Consider the following 22,995-nt stretch of genomic DNA (forward strand, 5'->3'; position numbering starts at 1 on the left):
ATAGTTGAAGTTGAGGTGCTGAGATGTGTCCTACCTCGTACGGCGAACGGAAGAGACTGCCTTGGCCATGGGTGTCATGGCCGCAGGAAGTGCTGAATTTACTTTTGGTAGATTGATATAACAGAACAATTAAACATAACATATTTAAACCCTTTACAAATTACATGTTAATTTAGACTTGAGTATTACCTATTGCAGTTACTTAATTATTAACTGCATTATTTAAAAAGATGCAGTCTCCACTGCTGAAGTTAGGGTGGGTGTGGAAAGGGTTCGCGCAGAGCGACCGAACACACGCGCACACACTTGTTGGTGGAAGGCTTGAGACAGAGGGGGTCGCTGGGGGGAGAGGGGGTGAGGCACATCGGGCGGAGCCTGGTCGACGTCAATACTTGTGCTTTTAAAACATGCACTTTAGTGATTAATATTGAATATGGATTCATATGGTTAAAAACATTTATTTATATTAGTGATAGAAATTTTGTTTATAAACTTTTTCGAGTGTATTTTTGTAAGTGAGGTTATGTTTCCATATGTATAATTTATTAGCATTATAAATTATTACATTGTTATTTAATAAATAATTAAAATTAATAAATTATAGTAAACATTCAGCATATACATATATTGATTTTCGTGGTAATTAAAATTTATCGCGATTATTTTACTCTTCAAGTACTTTTATTTGTCATTAAATAGGTGTGCCAAAAACATGTGCATTAACTATAACCCTACCGAAACAAAAAAAAATATAAAAAGAAAATTATCTCAGTATTAGTTAGTCTTTTCTGCTGCCATTTTATGGTAAGAAATTAATGTCCCAACTAAAAATTATGGCAATACCTACATTTTTCAAACATCATGTACAACAATTTCTTTAAAAAATGGTATTAAATTAGTGTGAAATATGTTATGACTTTTGTTGTTAACAAAAATAAATCAGTCCACTTTTTTTTACTAGATATTCAAAGATGTGAAGATACACAATACATTTTGTGTTTGTGCTGAACAGTAATATAATCAATTGATGCTGTTGTAAAAAAACGTAAATTCCATACTTATAATATTTCTTTTATGTAGTTTATCTGCTGTGTTACAACACTGTGATGTGCAGCAAGTCATTAAAAAATTGTATTTTTCAGTGTTTCGAAGAGTAAATAGCAAAAATAATGCTATACAGTTTTTGGGCCGTGTAATCATGAAAAATGAACGATACTTTAATAAAACTGCACAAATACAAAAATGAGATTACGTTGTGAAGTTTTTGTAAAATAATGGTACATGTTTTTATGCTTGTTTCACATGTAAAATAAATATTGAGTTTTAAAAAAATTTATTGATACTCTTCCTGTTGAATATAATGAGTCTATTTTCCAAGGAGGACAAGTTGCCCATAACTTTTTTGAAGCAATAGTTTTACATGAAGCCGGTTTTGATTTAACGGCTTGTTCGTAATAGTTTTTAACAATTAGAAAATTTGGAGATGGTTTTCAAAATAAAATTATACTATGTTCATATTGAATTCTTCATTTGTTTCTGATAAGCGGCCCTTAAAGCAACATTGTGGGACAAGGTGCTCAAGGCTTCCGCGTAGTCTTGGTGAGATGGCACACACGCCTGCGTGCTGTGGAGCTGGCCACGGCCTGGGTGGCATGTGGCATGATCGCTACGGGTGGGTGCAGGCGGGGTGTTCACCGGCCACCTGGACGCCACGACCACCAACCTGCTGGTGGTGGGCGACCCCACGGGCGACAAGTACCAGTGCGCGCAGCAGAGCGACATCTCGTGCCTCAGCATGCAGTGGGTGCGAGACTGCGTGGCCGCCCAGGACATCATGCCCTTCGAGGACTACGTGGTGCACAAGGGCAAGCGCTGCTCCACGCCGGAGCTGGGCCAGTCCAGTGAGTGCCGTCGCTGCTGCTCCTGTTGCGTCTGCGGGCAGGTCGGTGTTGTGCTCAGCGGGGTGTCTGCGTCGCAGAGTTCCTGCCGGACTTCTCCACGCTGAGCTCCATCGAGGGCCGGCCGGCGCGCTCGCACGTGGACGAGACGCTGAGTGCCACGGTGTGCCCCGGCCCCGAGCCCCCCTGCGCTCCCCTGCGGAACCTGGCCGGTGAGTGGCTGCTACCTTCTCTCCTGATCTATTACAACAAGCCAGTTATTGCAACTGCAGTTTAGCCAAGTGTGGAGTATCACAGGTACTCACATCATTGAAATGTGAATTTTTTTAGTATTAGAGTACCAGTAAATAATTTAATCAAAATAATTTTTCATTGAATTAATGTTAGCATGCTTACGTAACAAGGTGCCAATATTTGGCAGGAAAGAAGGGATCTAGCAATTTAATAAATATCCAATTGTATACTGGTTTATTGCTACTATGACTGTCATTAGCTTTAGAAATGGGTAGGATTTGCATTGAACCTAACATTTATTAAAATTGGACATTTGAATATGCAGAAGTCTGCCATTATAACAGATTAAATATTTATTATAGCTGGAGAATGGTCCTACGACATCCTTCTATTGCAAGAACCGTATGTAATTAGAGGTAATGTTACTGTTATTCCTGGAGGAGTTTATTATACTGGTGAGAAACAAAGATTTGACAATGATGATATCTGGACTGACACATTAACACCATGTATTTGTGTTATTAGAACTTGTTACATAGAGATGTTACTGTATTTTTTTCTTATTTTCAGTTCTCGGATTAAATTTATACACACACAAACAATTGGCAGATCATTATGGATAAAAAAGAATGTCTAAGTAGTAATTGGTGCATATACCAATACTGAATCTAAATTGTGGAATTCACAGTACACAGGTGTAAAAGGTGAAAAGTTAAATGCCTATTTACTCTCTATTAATTTTATGATTGCTAATCAACCAGGAACTTTACCAAGATACGTGTCGTCTGTACAGATACTGAGTCTTACTTGGATATTACTGTTTTCACCAGGAAGATAATGAATCATGTAACAAATTGGATGGTATCAACGGATAGCAGCAGTGATCACAGGTTGAACCTGGTGGCAGATGTTCAGCTCATACCTATAAGGAAGAGATGCAGAAACAGTAATTTGTTTGATGATGATTTACGTTGAAGAAGTGATGGATTATTTCACAAGGGATAAGGATAGCACGGATGAACTCCCAGAAAAGATAACGAGAATAATAATTGAAACATGTGACAATCACCCAGGTTCGTAACTGCAGAAAGCAAAATCACCCTTGGTGGGATGTAGAAAAGTAAACTATGAGGAAGAGATTAAAAGGCAGTGTAAAGACATGAAAGAGAGAATGCTGAAAGTAGAATGAGACTGTTGGAGTAGTATTGCCAAATTAAAAGAACATACAAGAACTTATTAAAATAGAAAAGGAAACAACCTCAGCATCCTCGTGTAACTACTGGGCTGACCAAGAGCTCTGGGGTGTAGTATACGAATTGTGCACTGAACAGATCAGAAACCCCTGTGAAATTTCAGGTGGAGTAGTACAACTAACAGTGGATTATATTCTACAGCGTATTTTGCATGGTCTATTACCTGACTATGATCTGAGAAATGAAGATTACGCGCAGTGCCTGAAAAGAGAGTTGATGTTTGAAGCACTGATGGCTGAGCATGATTCCGACTTTACTATGGAGGAATTACAAGAAGCTTTATTCCAGATGAAGCTGAAGAAAGCACCTGGATACAATGAAATAACTAGCAAGATATTATGGAGAGTCTTTCCTCATATTACCTAATACCATGCTGCTCACTCTATATAAAAAGTTTTTCAGAGATGGCGTATTCCCCAAGATAAGGAAATTGGAATCTTCAAAAACATATACAAAGTCAGAGGAAAAGATGCTGCTAATGTTAAATATTATAGAACACTCACAATGCTGTTTTTATGGGAAAGGTGTATGAGAGGCTGATAAACAAACAACTGAGCATATATCTGGATAAAGTTAACAGAATAAACCAAAACAAATGTGGGTTTTGATGAGGGAAAAGCACTGAGAAGGCTCTCTGAGATTTCATTAACGTATGAGTTAGTAATTGCTACGGATAGTGCTGGCACATGGATAATGCGTGGTGGCCCCAAGTGTGTGGTGACTGGCTGAGATATTGGGAGGTCCTCTCAGGGCCAGACTGAGTCTGCAAATGCTAAAGTGGAATATGTATGTACTAGAACAAGCAACAACATTGACAAAGGAGGGTTCACAAAGCTCCATATTAGCTCCTATATAGTATGAAACATTACTTTTGATCAGCATCTGAGAGGCAATCTACCCCATGGATGTACCGTATGTGGGCAGACAAAATAGAAGGAATAGTTTTAAAACGAGAGTCCTTTAGTCACTGGAGATCTCACGCCATATTGGACGTCCAGTACAATTCTCTAGCCAGCTGCAGTCAAACCTCTCTGAAACGACCCCTCACAGTTCCCAGGAATAGGGTCGTAATAGAGGGGGGGTCGTAATAGATGTTTTCCGAAATTTTCAGTTGATTTCAAACCCCCCCCCCTGCTACTCGCTAAGAAACCAGCCGTACAATGGCAGGATGCTGTCACTCACAATGCTAGACGGCTTTGCTTTAAACCCACTTCAACCTTCATGACAAGTCCGTCACCCTACAGGCCACCTCTAAAGAAAATATGTCAATAGACAGTTTATTTTTACTGGTTAGTTTACATGTACCTTTTCTGCTTGCCGTAGTTAAATACACTAGAACCCCGATGTCACGAACCCCGGATTTAACGAAGCAGTGATTTTACGAATACATTCTCGGGAACCGTCAAAAAATTGGACATTTTGACCAAAATGTGAAAATCAGAAGAAAAATTTTTTTAAAAAAACCAAATGAAAGATCATTAAAATCTGTTAATTTTAGCACACAGCATATTTTTGTGTCGGCTTTAATACTTCCAATAATGTTCATGTAAGAATAACAAAAAAATAATGGGACATTTCCTTTAAAAATACGGCAGCAGTTGCTTGTGCAACGTAAGTGGGAGCGCGGGAATATCGTCTAGACAGGCTGGCGGCAGCACAGGCGGCGGATGCATGACGTCATACGGCTTACCTCTCCTTACCTTGTCCAGACTTCAAGGTTCATCCCTCCCAGGCAGACCTTTGGCATGTGAAACTGTCAACATCCTTCCTCCCCTTCATCAAACTGCGTGCGACGAAAGCAAGGTTTGTATAGTCCATTTCTAGTCAAATGAAAAAAATTTAAGGGCCCCCGCGACAGCCATTTACCGTTAATTGTTTTGATACAATTTGTTTGTTAGTTACACAACATTATTTCTGCTGGAAAATCACTGAAACTTCAAAATTTCTTTAATGGAAAAATTTAGCAGGGCCGTAAAAGTATTCATTTTTGCCGCAAATGAACTATACTCGCCCTTCCTGCCGGACAACATTCTCGGCGCGTGACGCATGGCAACTACAGTTGTGTGCCGCGCACAGCCACGAAAAACCTGCGCGATTACCAAACTACACTAGATATCCGACTGGAGTCTGTTTACGAAAAGCATTTAAGAATTTGTTAATGCCCAACTGGTTCTATTGAGATAAAATGGCTAAAAGGCATGTTTACGAAGTTTTAGGTGTAAAAAACCCGTTACAAATTTCTTGAAAGTATCAGAGGGAAATGCATTAACTTTATCTTTATTTTTCTGCCATATAATGTTACGGTCACCGCTCAAATTTCACAGTTATCTGACGGGAACGAGATGACTGCGCGCCAGTTCAGAGCCTTGCACTTAGAGGTTTTACCGCGCTAGAACTACCATTGAGCGTCGCTCTTATCATCCCGCTTCACTAACACACACACTGACCAGACTGCGCCCTAAAGCTGATTAGAGGCATGTAGAAATGCAAGACAGGAAATTTTTCCAGCTTATCAACCAGGACCCCGGCAAGTCTTGACTATCAAGCTTTTCACATTAAAATATAAGAGACTTGTATTGTGTAATTTCGGTGTTATTTAGCGGTTTTTCTTAAAAATAGCTTTTTTCGCATTTTCCATATAAATTCGCGGAAAATTTCGCGATTTCGCGATTCACCATATAATCGTGGCCCTAGTTATTGCTCGCGCGAGAGGCGAGACGTGGAATGTTAGAAGAAAGATAAATGCGGGGTAGACAGACGGCAGCCAGTGTGTTTCCTGCGCGGGGAATAAGTGGCGTAGCCTTTTTTTTTATGCTGGGTGAAGCGACCTTTTTCTATCAACCCACGGGAAAAGATAATTTCTTGAGCTGTCAAAATAAACATAGCTGCGGCAGTTAAAACAAGTCGAGGCGGGCGTGCATCCAGTCGGTCGCAGTGTATTGTCAACCGATAGTAATCAAAATCAAGAGAAATCCAGCAGGTAGCTTTGCCTTAACTGCGTACCACAATAGACACTCGCAAAAAGCTAAACGTAAACACGTTGCCACAAAAACCTTTATCTGCATCCTGCCGGCAAAGGGACGTGGAATGGGGGTTGTTAAGCGCTGACAGCGGTCGAATGGAAGCTCTCGGCAAGAGAAACGCAGTAACACGCTACTCACCACAAGAAACTTATTTTCTGTCCGATTTTCTTCGGATTTTCGGCAATTTTTTCACGGTTCCTCAAAATCGGGTTGTAATAGAGAGGTGGTCGCAATAAATGGGGTCGCAACAAAAAGGTTTTACTGTATTGTTGCGGGGGGGGGGGGGGGGGTCGATCGGTCGGCTTTACGGTGGATTGCTAGCGGGCGCCACCACGTGGTACGGCACGTGGACCCGGTGAGACTCCTAACTCAGGGCGTGACGTCGCCCATGTGAGACGTGATATTCCCCCTTGAAAACGTCTAGCCCTAATTCCTGCCCGCTCTCAGCGTCGGGCACGCTTTTCCCTACGAAGTGGGCTCTCAGGCGTCCCACACGCCGTCACTCTCCACGTGGTCACACAGATAGAAAATAAAAGAATAATACATTAAATTCGCACGTCTGATTTATTCCGCTAATTCCGCTCACACACGTACACGGTTGAAACAGTATAAAAATACCCGCGGCACGAATCGGTCTATAGGTGATGCGCCACCACGTGGTCACACATTGAATTACGTTGTACAAGATAAAAGACCGAGACTGGTCGTAAATTAATTAATAAAACATTCCCCCGACCGAGAGCTTCTCCGAGGACTAAAAGAAAGCGATTGAGATGAAATTAAAGTTAACGGAATTACTTAACAGAGAATACAAGCGGTGAGGTCCCCGGAGTGCTGACGCGTCTGCTCTCGGTCGTTGATGGCGGAAGACTAGGGTGAGATCATGGCTTGCTCGACTAACATGGCGTCCTACCATCGAAACAATTGCCGTTAAAAGATATTAGCGAATTCGTGCCACGGGAAACTAAATTAACATGACAAGAAAGCATTGAAAATTATGTAACATTTTTGAATGAATTGAAAAGATTGTACAAATTATAATTACTAAGATTTAAATTTAATTATTGTCTGGCTTCGGGTTTCCTCGGGAATGTCCGGAAACGCTATGATATTTTAATACATTAGTTAAAAAATAAAAGTACATAAAACCCTCCCGGCCGATCTGCCGTCACGTTGCACTTAGGGAAAATAAAAACAAACAACACAATTATATATTCTTATGTTTTTAGGGGTGCGGCGCACTGCATCTAAGCGCCCTCTTGCCGGGCGAGCACACACGCACGCACACGTACGCACGGGTAGGCGGGAGGTTTGAATAGAGGGTGGTGGTGGGAGGAGAGGGGTGGTGACGGCGTGAGGCACATCGGGCTTAGGGAGGGCGTAGCCCTGGCCGACGTCAGTATAATGGTTGCCAGGTCTGTATCTTGTCACTGCGCTGCATTCAAGCTGGCATTATCCTATTTATCTTCCCCGTTAGTTATCGTTGTTCGCCGAACATCTTCAACCCCCTCATTTTTCTCCGCCCTATTGAAATATTTGCAGTCTATATTGTAAGGTCTTCGGGAGATGGTATTGACATTGCTGTGAATTCGGCCTTTCCTGTGTTCCATCCGACAATCATATTACTGTATCTGTTCAATCTGTCCCTCTGGATTCTTGAACTGTAGTAGCCACTTAAGTGCGGCATGGTCAGTGCGTAAAATAAATTTTCTCCCATATAAATATTTGTGGAAATGTCGCAGAGACTTCACTACAGCCAAGGGTTTTCCTTGCGTGATGCAATAGTTGTGTTCAGGCTTAAACAAAACTTTGCTGTAGTATGCTATTACTCGTTCATTTCCATCTTGAACCCGGGAAAGTACAGCACCCAAACCATCTCCGCTTGCATCTGTGTCGAGGATGTACTCTCCATGTTGGCAGGGCTATGCTAGTGTGGGAGTAGTACTCAGGGATTCCTTGAGGTCATGCTGAAGTCCAAATAAATTGTCTCTTGTCCTCGGTTAGCTGATGCAATGGTTTTGCGATTGTTGAGAATCCAGGCACAAACCGCCTATAGTAGGTACAGGGTCCCGAGAAACTTCTTACTTCATGCTTATTCTTAGGTTGAGGCCACTCCTTAACAGACTGTATCTTCTCAGGATCTGTTCGCACTCCATCCTGTGATACAATATGCCCCAGGAATGTTACCTCATGCTGGAACAAGAAGCAGATCTTAGGACTTAACTTAAGTTGGGCATGGCGAAGCCTGTAGAAAACATCCTTGAGATTTCGTAAATGCTCCTTCACTATATTTCCCACCACAATAATGTCGTCCAGGTATACCAGGCATGTTTTCCAAGTCAAGCCATGCAGGACAAGCTCCATCAATCTCTCAAAAGTTGCAGGAGCATTACCTAACCCGAGTGGTAACACAGTGAACAGGAACAGCCCACTACCTGTCGTGAAAGCAGTCCAGCAGCTCCACTTGCCAGTAACCACTCTTCAGGTCCAGTGTGGAGAACCATCTGGTGTCAGAGAGTATCAAGTGTCTCATCGATACGTCGATACGTCGATACGTGGGAGGGGTAGCTATCCTTTTTGGTGATGTCATTCAGCTTCCAGTCGTCCACACAGAACTTTGCCACTAAAACCAAGGACTCGCTGATGGTTCTGTTACACAACCCTCCATCTCTGCTTCTTCCTGTTCTGCTAGAGGCAGCCGCCATGGTGCTTGTCGTGTTGGCTCCACATCACCTGGGTTGATGCGATGGCAGACCAGGCTTGTTCTCCTGTCAGTATCCCCTAAGGAAAAGTCATCCTAGTTGCCTACAAGAAAAGCTTTGACTTCTTCTATTTCTCCAGCTGTTAGAATATTTTGGCATCGCCTTAGTAGATATTCAGTGGCTGCGTGTCACGTCTGATAGGCGAGGAAGACTCGCACTGGCCTACCCAAGAGACTGGTTCACAGCTAGCTATTGGGTCTCTCTGTTTAAGAACTCTTGTTCGAGAATTGAGGTTGGCCACCCTGACTGGTACAACCTCACCGAACCATGCAGTGCGTGGTGGGAGGAAGGGGTAGCTGGCACCGTGTGGAGGCAGAGCGTGTATGGCTGCGTGTAAGATGTAACTAATCTGTAAATGCACTCTGCGAATTTTGTGCAGGGCAATATTCACATTTTCCCTAATGACTCAAAAATGCCAACTTTCAGAAAACGAATCATTTTTTTTAAATTCAATGAGTCCTCATACCTTTCTTATTTCTTTTAATAAGGAAGTATCATCTTCATTTGAGCTAGTTCTATTGCTAAGACTAAATAGTTTGCTCACCTTACATAAAACTGTGGTGCTGGAGTAATTACCACACAGTAGCTTCACGCTGCTGGTCGGATGAGATGTTCCAGAGGCGGAGCAGGTGGAGCAGGTGATCCAGCAGCTAGTGGCATCCAAGAACTGCTCTAGAGCTCCGTACCTCGATGGTTGCAAGGTACGTCATCTGCTGCTGGCGTTTCAAAAACCTTTTAAACTGCAATTTTCCTTTTGCTAAATGTTTTCCCATCTACAGACAAATTATAATAAGAGTGTGAGTTAGTTGGCGTTTGTTAGAAGACCCAATGTTTTATTGTAACCCGCGACTGTCGCAAGCTATTTGCTGGAACTATTTTTTAAGAAGTGTATAAGAATTTTTAGAGATATTGTTATGATTTTGTTATTTTATTTTGGTTCAGTTTGTAAGTAATGAACTTTTTTTTATGATTTATATAATTTTTTTTTATTTGTACAATAATACTTACATGTGTTGAGTTTGTTAGGAAATATAAGTTTTAAGTGCAAAGTACTGCCCAAAGAAATTACTTAGGTATTTAAAAATTATATTTTTAAGATTATTACTTAGCACAATGATTTTATAAAGTATAGAAATCCCAATTGAGGGCAGTGCTCTGCTGGTATGCGGTGCTGTTTCAAGGGTGTTCATGACCGCAACCTACAACCATTTTCTAACTGCAGCTTGCTGTTTCAAAAAGGCCACGTAAATCACTCTATTGATGAAAGTTTCACCAGTAAAACTCTAGTAAATTTTATATAAATTTTTTAATTCAAAAAATTTTTAATTTCTGTTTGTTGGAATTGTGATTTCCACTCTGTAAAATATTTTTCAAAAATGTTCAGAGTCATATTATTTTCGGATAAATACGGCACTTGGCTCATACTCTTGTGTATAGTTGGCAAGTGAACACAGTTGTCGGAGCTTGTTTTGGCCGACATCCTGCCAGTCGCCTCGAGAAGTGACTGGGTGGTCTCGCTGCTCTCCCGCTCCACACCGTGCGGTATTTTGGACCTCGTGGTCTCTTGTGTGTGGGAATACAATACATAAAATGCTGTGTATGCTGATGAGATAACAAACATTCAAAACTTAAACCATGTGTTGTTACAACAGTGGCAACGTAACTAGAATTTGCAGAAAATTGACTACCATCAAGGCAAAACCAGAGCCAAAAATGGTGCTTACATTGAAGTGTACTAAACTAGGTCTAAAAGTTCTAAAACCCAAAACATTTCTGTACATTTTAAGATTTTACCCTTTTTTACCCATGAAATAATTATTTTACAAGCATTGTTCGAATCATTGAAATTTTTGTCGATGATACTATATAATTAGAACATAATGGTTTGAAATATATCACAATGTATGGTTTTTGCAGAACCTTTTAAATTTTGTTGTAAAGCCCTGCATTTACACAAAATTAAAAACTAATTTATGTTTGGGGTTGCTTTGGACATAAATCTCTTGATCTTGCTAGTAATGTCTGTGTAACTAATATAAACAAGTATACCTAATTTGTAAACTGTTGGAGAAGGAAGGGAATGCGAATCACTCCTCCGACTGCTGGGAGACTGGATGCCCTCGGAGCCACGTCCCTCCCGCTGGCAGTCGCACCTGTGGTGTTGCGATGTTGCAGGTCCTGCTGAGCGGCTTCTCGACGCGGCAGCTGGACGAACTGCGACGCGTGCTGAACTGGGCTGGAGCAACGCGCTACGACGAGCTCTCCGAGACCCTGACTCACGTCATCGTCGGCAGTGCGAGCGGCACCGATGCCAGACTCGTCACCACCCTCGCGCACAGGTCTGTGCTTTCGCTCTGCTCTCGTTCACGTGTTGCCTGTCAGTACAGTTCACATCGCTAGATAATATAAAAAATTATAATTTTCAAAATACAGACGTTTATTTGATTCAGATACCTATGTTGACTGTTACCTTTATTCTTAGCACGAACCAGATTCTGGACCATTGGTTTTGCAAAATATGTGAGTTCAGATTCGCAATACTGTATCCTACCAAAAATAAATCATTGGTTGTTACCAAATACGCAAAAACTTAAAGTGGTTGGCACATTACAATTCCCTTGTCACGGGAAGATTGTGAATTAACAGAGCTACTAGCAGCGCGCATGTCATTGGTTCACTCAACTCGTAGTTGTGATGGGAACAGCTTAGTTTTAAAACTAACTAAACCTGCGTCTAAAATGTGTTACTGAAACAATTTTGTTTGCTATTGTATGCTGCTTTCAGAACTTGAGCACATACGTGACGGGTGAGACAGAATAACAATTGCTAATCTGGGGAGGGAGGGAGAGAGAGCAGTTAATGGAGTTTGTTCTCCTTTCTCTCTCGTTGCTGTCTGCTAAGACTGCCCTACTCCCCTACTCTTCTTCCCATGCTAGGCGACCATTTCACTTATGATTCATTTTGAATTTACTTAAATTTGGTTTGGTTACAGTAGGTGGTCAAATCTACTTATATAATTTAGTTTTGATGTTGAATACTTGTCAATTTCATACCAGAGTCGAGTGAACACGGATTTGAACCAGGGTGAGGGTGTCGGCTAATCTTAAATGTTTATATTGACCCTCCCTCTCCCACTTTTATGACACTATTCTTGGGAACCACATGAAGTTGTAACAGTAGGATTTTGCTGTAATTATTTATTTTCTATGAATATTAGTAAATGTATTACGTTAGTCAGTGACAAAAAGTAAAATTCAAATTTGAAACTATGTCTGTACTATAAAGTAATTAAAGCCATGTAATCTAAATAATACAATTTTTTTCTTACTAAGCCAGCAAAAAGTTATGTAATCTTAGTGGCTCTAATAATATAGGCTTTTGTTTTAATACTTACAATGTGTTTTGTGCCAAATTTGAGTAATTTTGTTTATTTAAGCACAATATTATTAAAACTGACAACATTCAGAATCATTACACCGGTGTTAGAGCACAGGTGCTGCCCTCGTAGCTTCGGCGATCATTGGACGTTCTCGGCTGTGGGGCTGTGGTACGTCGTGTTCCCTCCCCTTCCCCCTCCAGATGCCCCTCCCCTGAGTCGGAGATTGCTCGGTGCTAGTGCTGTTCACCCGGCTGAGCAACTGTTCAAGTTCTTCACTGAGTTCAGGGCTATTGAAGATGTGCTGCACGACTGATCATGGCTCATGATGTTGTAATAGACAGTGGTATTAGGTGGTGATAACCAGATCATTATCATTTTCGTAACTTTTGTAATGTTGGTTAAATTCTGTGTTGGTTGTCATCGTTCATTGCAACCTTTACTTTTTTCTGTTCCATGTTTTAGTGATCAATACCCATTATGCAACTGTTGCAGCTTTTCTGTCTGCGCCTTAGGGCTTGTGTGTTCCCATGAATGAGATTTACGGAATTTTGTCTATTATGGCAAGTAGTACACAGTACTGGCGTGTACTGTGTTTTCTCGCATAATCGTCGCACATTTTATTCTAAAATCAAGTTTGAAAAGTAGGGGTGCGACGATTATGCGAGAAAATTTTTTTTTTGTTAGATAAAGTTATTTATGAAAACTAAACCCATTCATGGAAAGTACATTTATTTAAAAAGTGAAGTTTAAAGGAGCACACTGAACAATTTAAATTAATAAGTCTTGCAATAAAAACCTTTCTTCAGCTTTAAATAGAAAAACCAAAACTCTAACGCGAATGCAAGCCACTTGAATCTGATGTGAACTAACGTGTCGTAGTACACACTTGCCACGAAAGAATGCGGGCTATCAAATATAGTTAACTTGGCACCTGACAGAGAGCGCGCGTTGCATCCAATCGGCGAGATATCGATATTCGACTACGTGCACACGCTCTATACGGGAAGCAACATAACCAAACATGAATGATGCCAATTAGCGCTAGCTAAATGTTTATAAGTGGTACGCCGCGGCAACGCAGATGATCAGATAAAGGAAATAACGTTTAAAAACGTCTTTAAAATAAAATTTACACGTCAGACAACTTCGTATTTTCGTTAATTAAATAAGTAAGTCGTAATGCCGAATAAAAATTAGATTTATACTTTAAAATACATCGTTTTACACGGAAAAGATACCTACACAAAGCGCTCAGCATCTAATAGTTGGACCAAAAACAACATGCGAAGTTTATGCGTGAAGTTTTTTTTATGCCAATTTTGACGGCCTAAAATATAGGTGCTACATTATGCGAGTGCGACGATTATGCGATAAAAGAGGGTAATTAAATTCTCTTTTTGATCTGTTGATCGTCTACTCGTTTTTCTTTTCTAGTAGATGTTTAGAGTGTTGTCATTTTACTGTGCTTGATAGAATATTTTTCATTGTCATGTTAATAAGTAATCAAGTGTTAGGGTTCAAACTTTATGTTGTAATTATGAATCATGTTTTATGGGACACTTGCCGAAGCATCTTGTTAAACTGACGCAGTGTCTGGTTTCACTACTGCTAAGATTCTTGTTTCCAGTGAGGGTGTCAAGCTCTTGACTCTACCTACATGTGGGTTTCACAAGCTTCATCTCGTATAATGTTCTATTGTACTGTATCGTTTGCTATTGTATATATATACAATTGCATGATTTCATGTGTTTTGGAGTCTCACCGCCACGTTAATATTGTGATGCCTTTTGGCCGAATTGTTATGCAGAATAAATGCAGTGATATATCACAAATATTTCCCTTGTTTTCTGTGCTTTCAGATTTCTCTACTAGAAGGAAACCTTTCTGTTGTCTAGTTGTTATTTGTATCTTCGTTAGAAATTTTGGAGCCTCCCACTGAAGAGGGTACTGTCACTTCCATTTCAAAATAAATATAATAAAAAATTTGTGTAAAAAAACAAAAAGCTATCATCATCATGGTGTAAAGCACTTTTTCTCTCTCTACAACCGTTAATACCAAATGTGTCCAAATAAACTGAATCCAAAGCGTTCATGTGGTTTTATAACGTAGTCCACTTAAGGAGCATCACATTTGCTGATGTGTCGGGTGTGAAGCAGTGTTTGTGACAGTCAGGTGACAGGTGTGTTGCGGACAATGTGATACCAGACCCGGCGAGATGCTGCTTGCATTCAACTGAAAAGTATTGGTGTGTTGCGTTCATGTCAGAGATTCCTTTTGGAAGAATAGTTAGTGATAATTAATAGGGTTTAAAATATAGACTTGCGAGAAGTTTCAAATAATACAGCTGTTTAGTGGCCATGTAAAAGACACAAGATATTGGTTAAAAGAATGCATTTGGAGATAGGAGGCATTGCTTTTATAATAAAACTGAAATTCATTATCCAGAATAAAAAAGAATATTCTGAGATCATTCTTAGTCAACAACTTTGTAAAGATTTAAATAAAGTGTGGATTTCTTATTTATTTAAATGCTATATATTTGTTGAAAACATAACATTAAGGCCCTACTCCAGTACATAAATATCAGAAACTGACATTCACGAGACAGTGAATGATATTCACCCTGGCTTCCATGGCTTGGCTCCTATCCAGCTGTTCACCTCGCTCGGGCGGATTCAGGCCATTGCATCAGCTGCCGGTCGCTTTGCTGCTTGCCGACATTTGTAGTATTGTTGGTTTTCATTTCAGGAAAGTGTCTTTTTTTTTTTATCTGGTTACAGTTTAACATTTTAGGGGTACATTTCAGTGATGATTTTTGGAGCACCTTTTGACAGCTGGTTTTTAATACCATTGTACTACATATAAAAATTTCTTTGGTGTTTACTTTAAAACTTTATTAGTGTTCAGTAATCCGGGAAAATCGCCAATCTGGCATTACTCAAGTCCCAAAAATACTGGGTTGAAGACTTTTCTCTAGATTTCACTTTAATTTCTCATTTTCTAGTAAACTTTAGACTTTGGAGCAGTCTAGTCGATATGCGACAAGAAGCGAGACCTGGTGTTTCTGGTGACTGATGAGGTGGTGGGTGTGAGAGTGTCGCCCGGCGTGCGTGTGTGCAGGCCCCACGTGGTGAACGTGCTGTGGCTGGCGGAGAGTGCACGGCTGAAGTGTCCCGCGCCGGAGCAGCAGTTCCTGTGCCACCACGGGGCAGCCCCTAGCGAGCCGCCCTCTCCGCTCGTCAAGAAGGTCTGCCCTCCGTCCTCTGTTGCTCCTTGTACTCAATGCACTCTCACACTAGAATTCACTAATAAAACTATATATACAGAAACATGAACAGTAAAAAAAAGGGGAGGGGGTTGTCTTTATAGTTGGTTTATGGACGATGAATTGATGAAAAATGGCATACTTTTTAAAACCAAAATTTGTTGTGTTATTATTATTACATCATAATAGGCGGTTCGTCAATATAGCTGGAGTCATAATAAACGGATTCTACTGTATATTTGGTTCAAAAAGTAAAACTATATTATATTTTTCTTTGGCATAAACCACCTCCCCCTCCCCCCAGATCTTACTAATGCAGCCAGTGGAACAGTGAGCAGCAGCCAGTGTAACCACGTGTGTAACAGTGGAGGGTCTGGCAGTGTGTTGTACCGAGGTGTCGGTGTGCAGGGAGTGGCAGCCCTGCAGCGCAGCGTGGACCGCAAGGTGCCGGTGTTTCCCCTGCTGGAGCCGGCTCGGCCGGGCTCGGCGGGGCCTCCCGAGTCGCGGCCCGAGGAGCTGGTGCAGCAGTACCTGCACTCGCAGCCAGGTGCCCCCTCCCTCCTCCGCCTTCATCCACCACCTCTCGCCTGTCCTTGGACGTGCAGCGCCTGTAGCGGCCGTGTGTCGCGCTGTTCCAGGAGAGGAGGCGGGGGGGAGCGGTCCTAGTGGCCCGGCTGATACCAGCGACTCCCTGCCCTGCGCTGACGCTGAGGACAGTTCGTCTCGTGCAGAGTTCACGGAGCAGACCTTCTTCCAAGGTGAGCGCTTACCACACACAGCAGGGTGTCTACCGGACACCTGACAGTCCTGGAAAGTCACATAAATGACAGTATAATTTGTTTTTTTTCCGTTACTTAGTGTGAGAGAATTTATAATCTACCGCTGTTTGTGAGCAACTGTTAAAAATTATTTTGTTTTTTCTCTTGTGTACAGCTCAATTGTGTGTTAAAAATTTTATTAATGGTGTAGCTAAACGGTGAAAAAAAACCTACTTCAGAAATATTGTCGTACATATTTATATAATGGTTGAATTTTCTCAATATTGATTTAAGTCAGAACTCCTCACTAAATATCTCTTAGAGGGCACGAGGTTTACATAGGTAACCAACATTTAAAATCAACAATTTTGATAACCAATATGAACCAAATTTAACACAATATTTTTGAGTCATCAGACATCTACTTTATGTACACTTTACAGGAAAAATGATTTTTTTAGACTAACCAATAACTGTGATAGATTAGATCAACTTGGAACTAAAACATATTAGCTAGTACACGTAGATATTCCCATAATTAGTTTATTCTCAGTTGATATCATTTACTTTCCATGTATTATCAAATCTATGAATATATTTTTTTCTCCATTAATTTTTGTAGTATTTGATTTTATGAATCATTATAAGATTGATCTAATGAATATTTATTGGTTTCTGGGTCCATTGTTTGTTGTGGTTGTGTCCTTGTGTAATGTGTTTATATTTAATATTGTTTTGTTCCTTGTATGTTTCGTGCACTCCCTTGTAATCTCTTCAAGGATTGTTGGTGTGCATGTGACAATTGAAAATTAATAAATAATCATACTAATTTCAAAACTGTATTAAATTGTAACAAATATGTTATTTTCATGAAATAAAATATATTATATGATATTCTGCACCAAAACAAACACCTGTGATAAGCCTTAGACCTCTTCTAACTCATTTAGTTGATTTTCAATGTCAAATATATTATAAATTACAAAAACTACTTATGATTGGTAAATATAAGAAAACTAAAAAATTAATGATTCAAAGCATAAATCTGAAGTTAAATGGAAGCCTAAAATTAACTTTTAATCAATTCATAGAGATAAAAATATGAAATATTTAATAAAAGCTAAAACTGTAGGTAGTTGATTAAACTACTACAGTCACGTAGAGGACCTGATAGCGGAGACTGACGTCCAGTAGATCTCTGCACAGGGCTGTGTGCTACTCGTGGCCAGTAGCGCTGTCAGCTGAGACGGCTCTCGCTGCACAGGGCTGTGTGTGATGTGTGTAGTCGGCTACTCGCGGCCAGTAGCGCTGTCAGCTGAGACGGCTCTCGCTGCACAGGGCTGGTGTTCGAGGTGTTGGGCTACGAGGAGGAGCAGGATGTGGAGGACCTGATAGCGGAGACGGTGCTGGCGGCGGGCGGACGTCTCGCACGGAACTCGCAGCCTGTCGACTATGCCATCACGCCCTGCGTGGTGAACCGTGGCTTTTCCTGTCGTGCGCGTCACGCCGTGTCTTGCCTCTGGCTGGTATGTTGTCACGACATGCCTGCAACTGAAGACTTTAACTTAATCAAGTAGTTCATAGATAATACTTGTGTGGGTTTATCTTTGCTCTTCAAGAAAAGTGACAGTTGAGAAAAAATGTTATGGTAGTACTAATGTGTGATTTGATTCAGAGATTGTTTTAAATCTGGTTATGAAGAATGAGCGTACTAATAACTTTAGAAGTACAAAGTTTTTATTGACAGAATGTTATGATACTGGCTAACCAGGCTCGGCAGTGCTGCTCGCAGCTGAGGGATATTGGGACGGTGCCGTGTGCAGGAGGAGTGCAGCGAGCAGAAGTGCGTGCTGCCGGAGCCGGTGGACTACTTCTACCGCGCGGTGCAGGTGAGCCCGGCCTCGCGGCCCCTGGCGGGCTGCGTGCTGACGCCCAGCGCGTACTGCGGCCGCGAGCGGACCTTCCTGGTGCACCTCATGCAGGCCCTGGGCGCGCGGTGAGTCCCGCTCCCGGCGCTTCAACAGTCACTGCGACACGGCATCTGTTCATTCAATTATGTCAAGGATAATTCATTTCATTTTCATTGCGAAATTTGCAGTGAAATCCACAATAGAGCTGGAAATTGCCTGTTATTAGTAGTTAGGGCTGACAGGTTTGGTTACCTTCTCCTGATGCAGGAAGAGTGGGGTAGTGATCAGTGTTCCAAACATAGCAACAGTTGTGCTCCACAGGTTGTTGGGGCCTCGTGGGTAGGAGGCACAACAGGTAGTTGTTCTTTACATACCATGTGGCGAGAAGCGTCTGCTAGTGACGTCACTGTTGGCGGTGGCCATATTGGTTCCTCCTATTGAAGGTGGGTGGCACTGATGTTAGGGAGCATTGGTGTTATTTTTAATAATAACAATAATTGTTAGATTGCGATGGAGAGCCCCGAACCGAGGTATGTGAGTTGTTAGGCAGAGACCTTAAACATCGGGCTAGCAAGTCAGTCGGAATGAAAATAAATAAATAAGGAATATATACTACTACTAGTCGGCAGTGCCAAATTCAAATACCATACCAGGGAGCGCCACATTTAAATTACAGAAGGCACCAATGAGCGTATCGGCTTCTAGGGATTACCATGTTTAAATTCAGAGAGTGCCATAGTTTATTATTTAGTACTGGCTGGTGGGCGTTAACCTCTCCCCTGGTTCTCGGGAGGTGCGACAAACCCATAACCCAGCAGTACTGTAGCCCTTCTGGTGCTAGAACTGCCTGAGCCCTCTATTCCTAGCCGTACACAGTGAGCTTGCAGTTTGCATCCTAGTTAACTTAGCAGAGTCAAATATACGCTTAAACGAAGTCTAAAGGCACAGGTTTATCAAAATACTGTACAAATAATCTAAAAAAATAAATAAACTTGCTACAGTTGAATCCAAAAGGCTGCCTACACCCTGGGTATACATGGCAAACCATGCCGTTGCAATGCCACCAAAATAAATTTTATATTAAACCTTTTACAATTTTCCTGTGGCTTAGTAATTTTACAATAGGACCTAAAATCACCCCAGGCACCTGGTACCCCTACATTATGACTGCAGCATATATATATATATATATATATATATATATATATATATATATATATCTGTGTGTGTGTGTGTGTGTATATAAATAAATAAACATAAACAAACACACGCACGCACAAGCACACAACACATATATAAACACTGTTAACAAAATATGATGCATACGAAAGTTTAAAAAAAACTTACTAATTATTTAAAAGTTCTAAAAAAAATTATGTGTGCAGTACTTTCCCTTAAGCCTCATTCTCCCTAGTCCTACAGGCTCAAACACAGACTACCAAGAATTCCTCTCAACTTGCCAGTGTTCTAAATAGTCGCTGCAGTAACGAGCCGACGGCCGCTTTAACCGCTCGCGCGGTTACAGTTGGTCCAACGATGTACACCCTGCAAACCCAGTTTGGATTGCGACGCTCCTCATCACTTCTGCAGTTCATGCTCGCTACAAATTGCTAGCAGTCACCAAAGTTTTTCTAGGGCTTATGAAAATTGGCCTCGTTACATAACAGCCCACAAACGGCCTCAAAGGCTCACTAAAACCCAAAACAATTCGCTGTCAAAATATTTGCACCGAGTTTACTGTCGCATGCTATTTCTGCGGGGTCAACAGTATTCAGTACAAATTATTTACCATTTCCTTTCTGTTTTCCCTGAATACGAGTGAGGTTGTTAAGTTTGCCAGTCCCTTAACACAACTTCCAACCAACTGACAAGTGCAACTCAAATAAAGAGGGTGTGATGATACCACCAAACTAAACTAGTAGTGGTTACTCAGTCCGCCCGCAAACAAACTGGTTTAATCGGCTCGGCATATCAGCTTGAGGCGTAAAGTCACGTGAATAGTTAAACCAGCAAAACTATTTCTTGACTGGGGGTAAACTCGGTGTTTATCACCGACGATAAAGCTAGAGAGGGGAGGGGTTTATTGAGAGGAACTCACATTTTAACAGACGACATGCTGTTCTCTGGAAGCAGAGTTGAGATTACACCCATCGTGGTCCAGCCATCAGTGCCAGTGCACAGTCCCTTCCGCGCCGTGCCCGCTCCGCACTCGGCGTCGTGCCTCTGGGCCACACGCTCCCGAGTCCTGCGTCAGCCATCACAGTGCTCCAGTCTCCACGTGTCCGCTGTGTTCCCCAACCACGCGAGCCGAAGCACACACCACCGGGCAGAGGGGCATACTTTCCACAGGGGTGGCCAGTTAGTTACTTTGCTACACAGCTGCTTTACCAAATAGTAGTAACTCATCGCCAAACAAATGACAAGCATAAACAAAAAGATAAGTATAAAAAAATATTTACGCTGAAAATAAATATTTAAACCGGGAATGAGACGAGCACGCCTCAGCGCAAAATTCAAATTCTAAAAGAAGCCAACAAATATGTTGTCTGCTAGGGAGTGCCAAGTTTAAATTCAGAGAGACTGTCATATTTTTTATAGTACTAGTCACTGACATCAAGTTTAAATTAAGAATGGGCCAAGTTTATTATTCAGAGAGACCGTCAACTTTTTTATAGTATTATTTAGCAGCGCCAAATACAAAAAAAAAAATAGAAAATGATGCCATCTTTTATTGGAATGATGTGTCTAACTACTCGTGATGAATACTTTAACGTAACTTTGCCATCTTGCATTGGCATAGTGCATCCAAGAATATGCATTCCACATAGGGATGGGGCGACCGAATCCAATATCCGCCGAATCCTAGGGATTCGAAGGTTCGGCGGGTCTGATATAGGATTCGTCAAAGGATTCGGTTTTTACTATTTACGGGAAAAAAATACAGTAAAACTCGCTTACGAGGTCCCGCATGGTAGGTTTTTCCGTATAAAGCGACTAAATTGCCCGAGGTCTCGTCATTTACGCCATTAAATGTGTGATATAATGTCCGTTAAAATTTTTTCTGAAACTTCTTGTCTCAAATAATGGCACACGTAAATATGAAGAAAAGACAAATGAACAACAACATACGAAGAAATATGGATGATGTACCATAACTACAGTACAAACCCAATAGTTATTTTAAGATAATTACCATAATTGAACAAAAGATTCTTTGTAGAATACCATAATTACTACAGAAGCATGATAGCTACCATATTTGCACTATAGTTACCGTAACAACTGAGATGTATATTTACCGTGATAGTAATGTATTATTTATTTATGACATATTAAATTAAAGAACATTATTAAAAAAAAAAGGATGTTAAACTTTGATATGTACGGTTGGCACATGTTGCTAAGAAATAATGCGATCTTAAAGAATGCAGTACTACTACGAAAAGTGAAAATGGTACTCGTGGATTTTTAGGTTATGGCAGTCTCTTTCGTTTTTCAGTAATATCGGCCGAAAATTAACGAGCGTACTGTATCGGAAATGCCGATTCAACTAAATATTGGCAAAATCGGCTTCTTCAATACAGCTCTACATTTAATGACATGAGTAAACATATTTCAGACTTCAGGATATTGAAAAAGACTTTAATATCCATGTAGGTTTATTGTGTGTATGTTTTTTTTGCAAGTGTAAATTGAATGAAGTAAAATGTTTTTATTTTTATTACTTTCATTTGATTAAACTTTAATGACCAGTTACAGATATTTATGACACTAATTTTGAGGTTAAGCAATTTTACTAAAGCATTCCAGCCAAGCAGGTTGCCAGCGAGAGACGCTTCTCTTTTGCTGGAAACACTATCTCCAATCGTAGAGCTAATTTAACTCCTGAACGTGCAGAACAAATTATTGTTCTGAATGATAGATTAAAGAACAGAATTTAATACTCTGTGACAATCTCTCTCAGAATTATTGTGCTGAAAAGTGGAAATGTTGAAACAATGTGAATGTACTTTTCAAACAACATGATTTTTGGTGCTAAGTTTGTTGAAGCTCAGTAAGGACTCCAGAAAAATTGACAAGGGTGAAATTTTTCCAAAGATATGTTACATTTACACAAACATATACTTGGTTATGTTAGTTGGATGATATCAGTTACTAATGAACCAATGGAAACAGGTAAGATTCAATGAAAAAAAAATGTTATTTTTTTTCTAGCAGTGCAAAATGTAAATACACACTGTAAATAGCTACCCAAAATTAATAAGCCCACTTCATTTTAATACTTTATTTTTATTTTTATTTATTTTATTTTATTTATTTATTTATTTGTATTTGTGACATGCCCACCGACAGCTGAAACACTTTTATGGTGGGCACGAAAAAAAAAAAAAAAAATACAAAATACAGAAAACAAAAAAAAAAAAAAAAGCTTATAACAACACAGAAACACAAATACATAAACAAGACAAACAAAGATATATAGAAATAAGAACAATAACAACTAGGTCATTA

The 22,995-nt window shown here is 40.6% G+C and overlaps 1 protein-coding gene across 6 annotated transcripts in view; it reads left to right on the plus strand.

Moving 5' to 3' along the window:
* Positions 1-22,995, plus strand: part of LOC134530802 (DNA topoisomerase 2-binding protein 1-A) — a 106,284-nt gene that overhangs the window by 19,498 nt on the left and 63,791 nt on the right. For all 6 annotated transcript variants that reach the window (XR_010074873.1, XM_063366025.1, XM_063366048.1 and 3 more), the window contains exons 7-15: positions 1,683-1,901; positions 1,979-2,110; positions 9,789-9,871; positions 11,346-11,509; positions 15,671-15,797; positions 16,224-16,362; positions 16,454-16,573; positions 17,912-18,099; positions 18,397-18,569. Coding sequence is in view for 5 of the 6 variants with exons in the window: in XM_063366025.1 (XP_063222095.1) it covers positions 1,683-1,901; positions 1,979-2,110; positions 9,789-9,871; positions 11,346-11,509; positions 15,671-15,797; positions 16,224-16,362; positions 16,454-16,573; positions 17,912-18,099; positions 18,397-18,569 (1,345 nt within the window). In the remaining variant the exon portion in view is untranslated. The remainder of the gene's footprint in view (positions 1-1,682; positions 1,902-1,978; positions 2,111-9,788; positions 9,872-11,345; positions 11,510-15,670; positions 15,798-16,223; positions 16,363-16,453; positions 16,574-17,911; positions 18,100-18,396; positions 18,570-22,995) is intronic.

This window comes from Bacillus rossius, chromosome 1 (assembly GCF_032445375.1).
Source record: "Bacillus rossius redtenbacheri isolate Brsri chromosome 1, Brsri_v3, whole genome shotgun sequence".
Classification (NCBI taxonomy): domain Eukaryota; kingdom Metazoa; phylum Arthropoda; class Insecta; order Phasmatodea; family Bacillidae; genus Bacillus; species Bacillus rossius.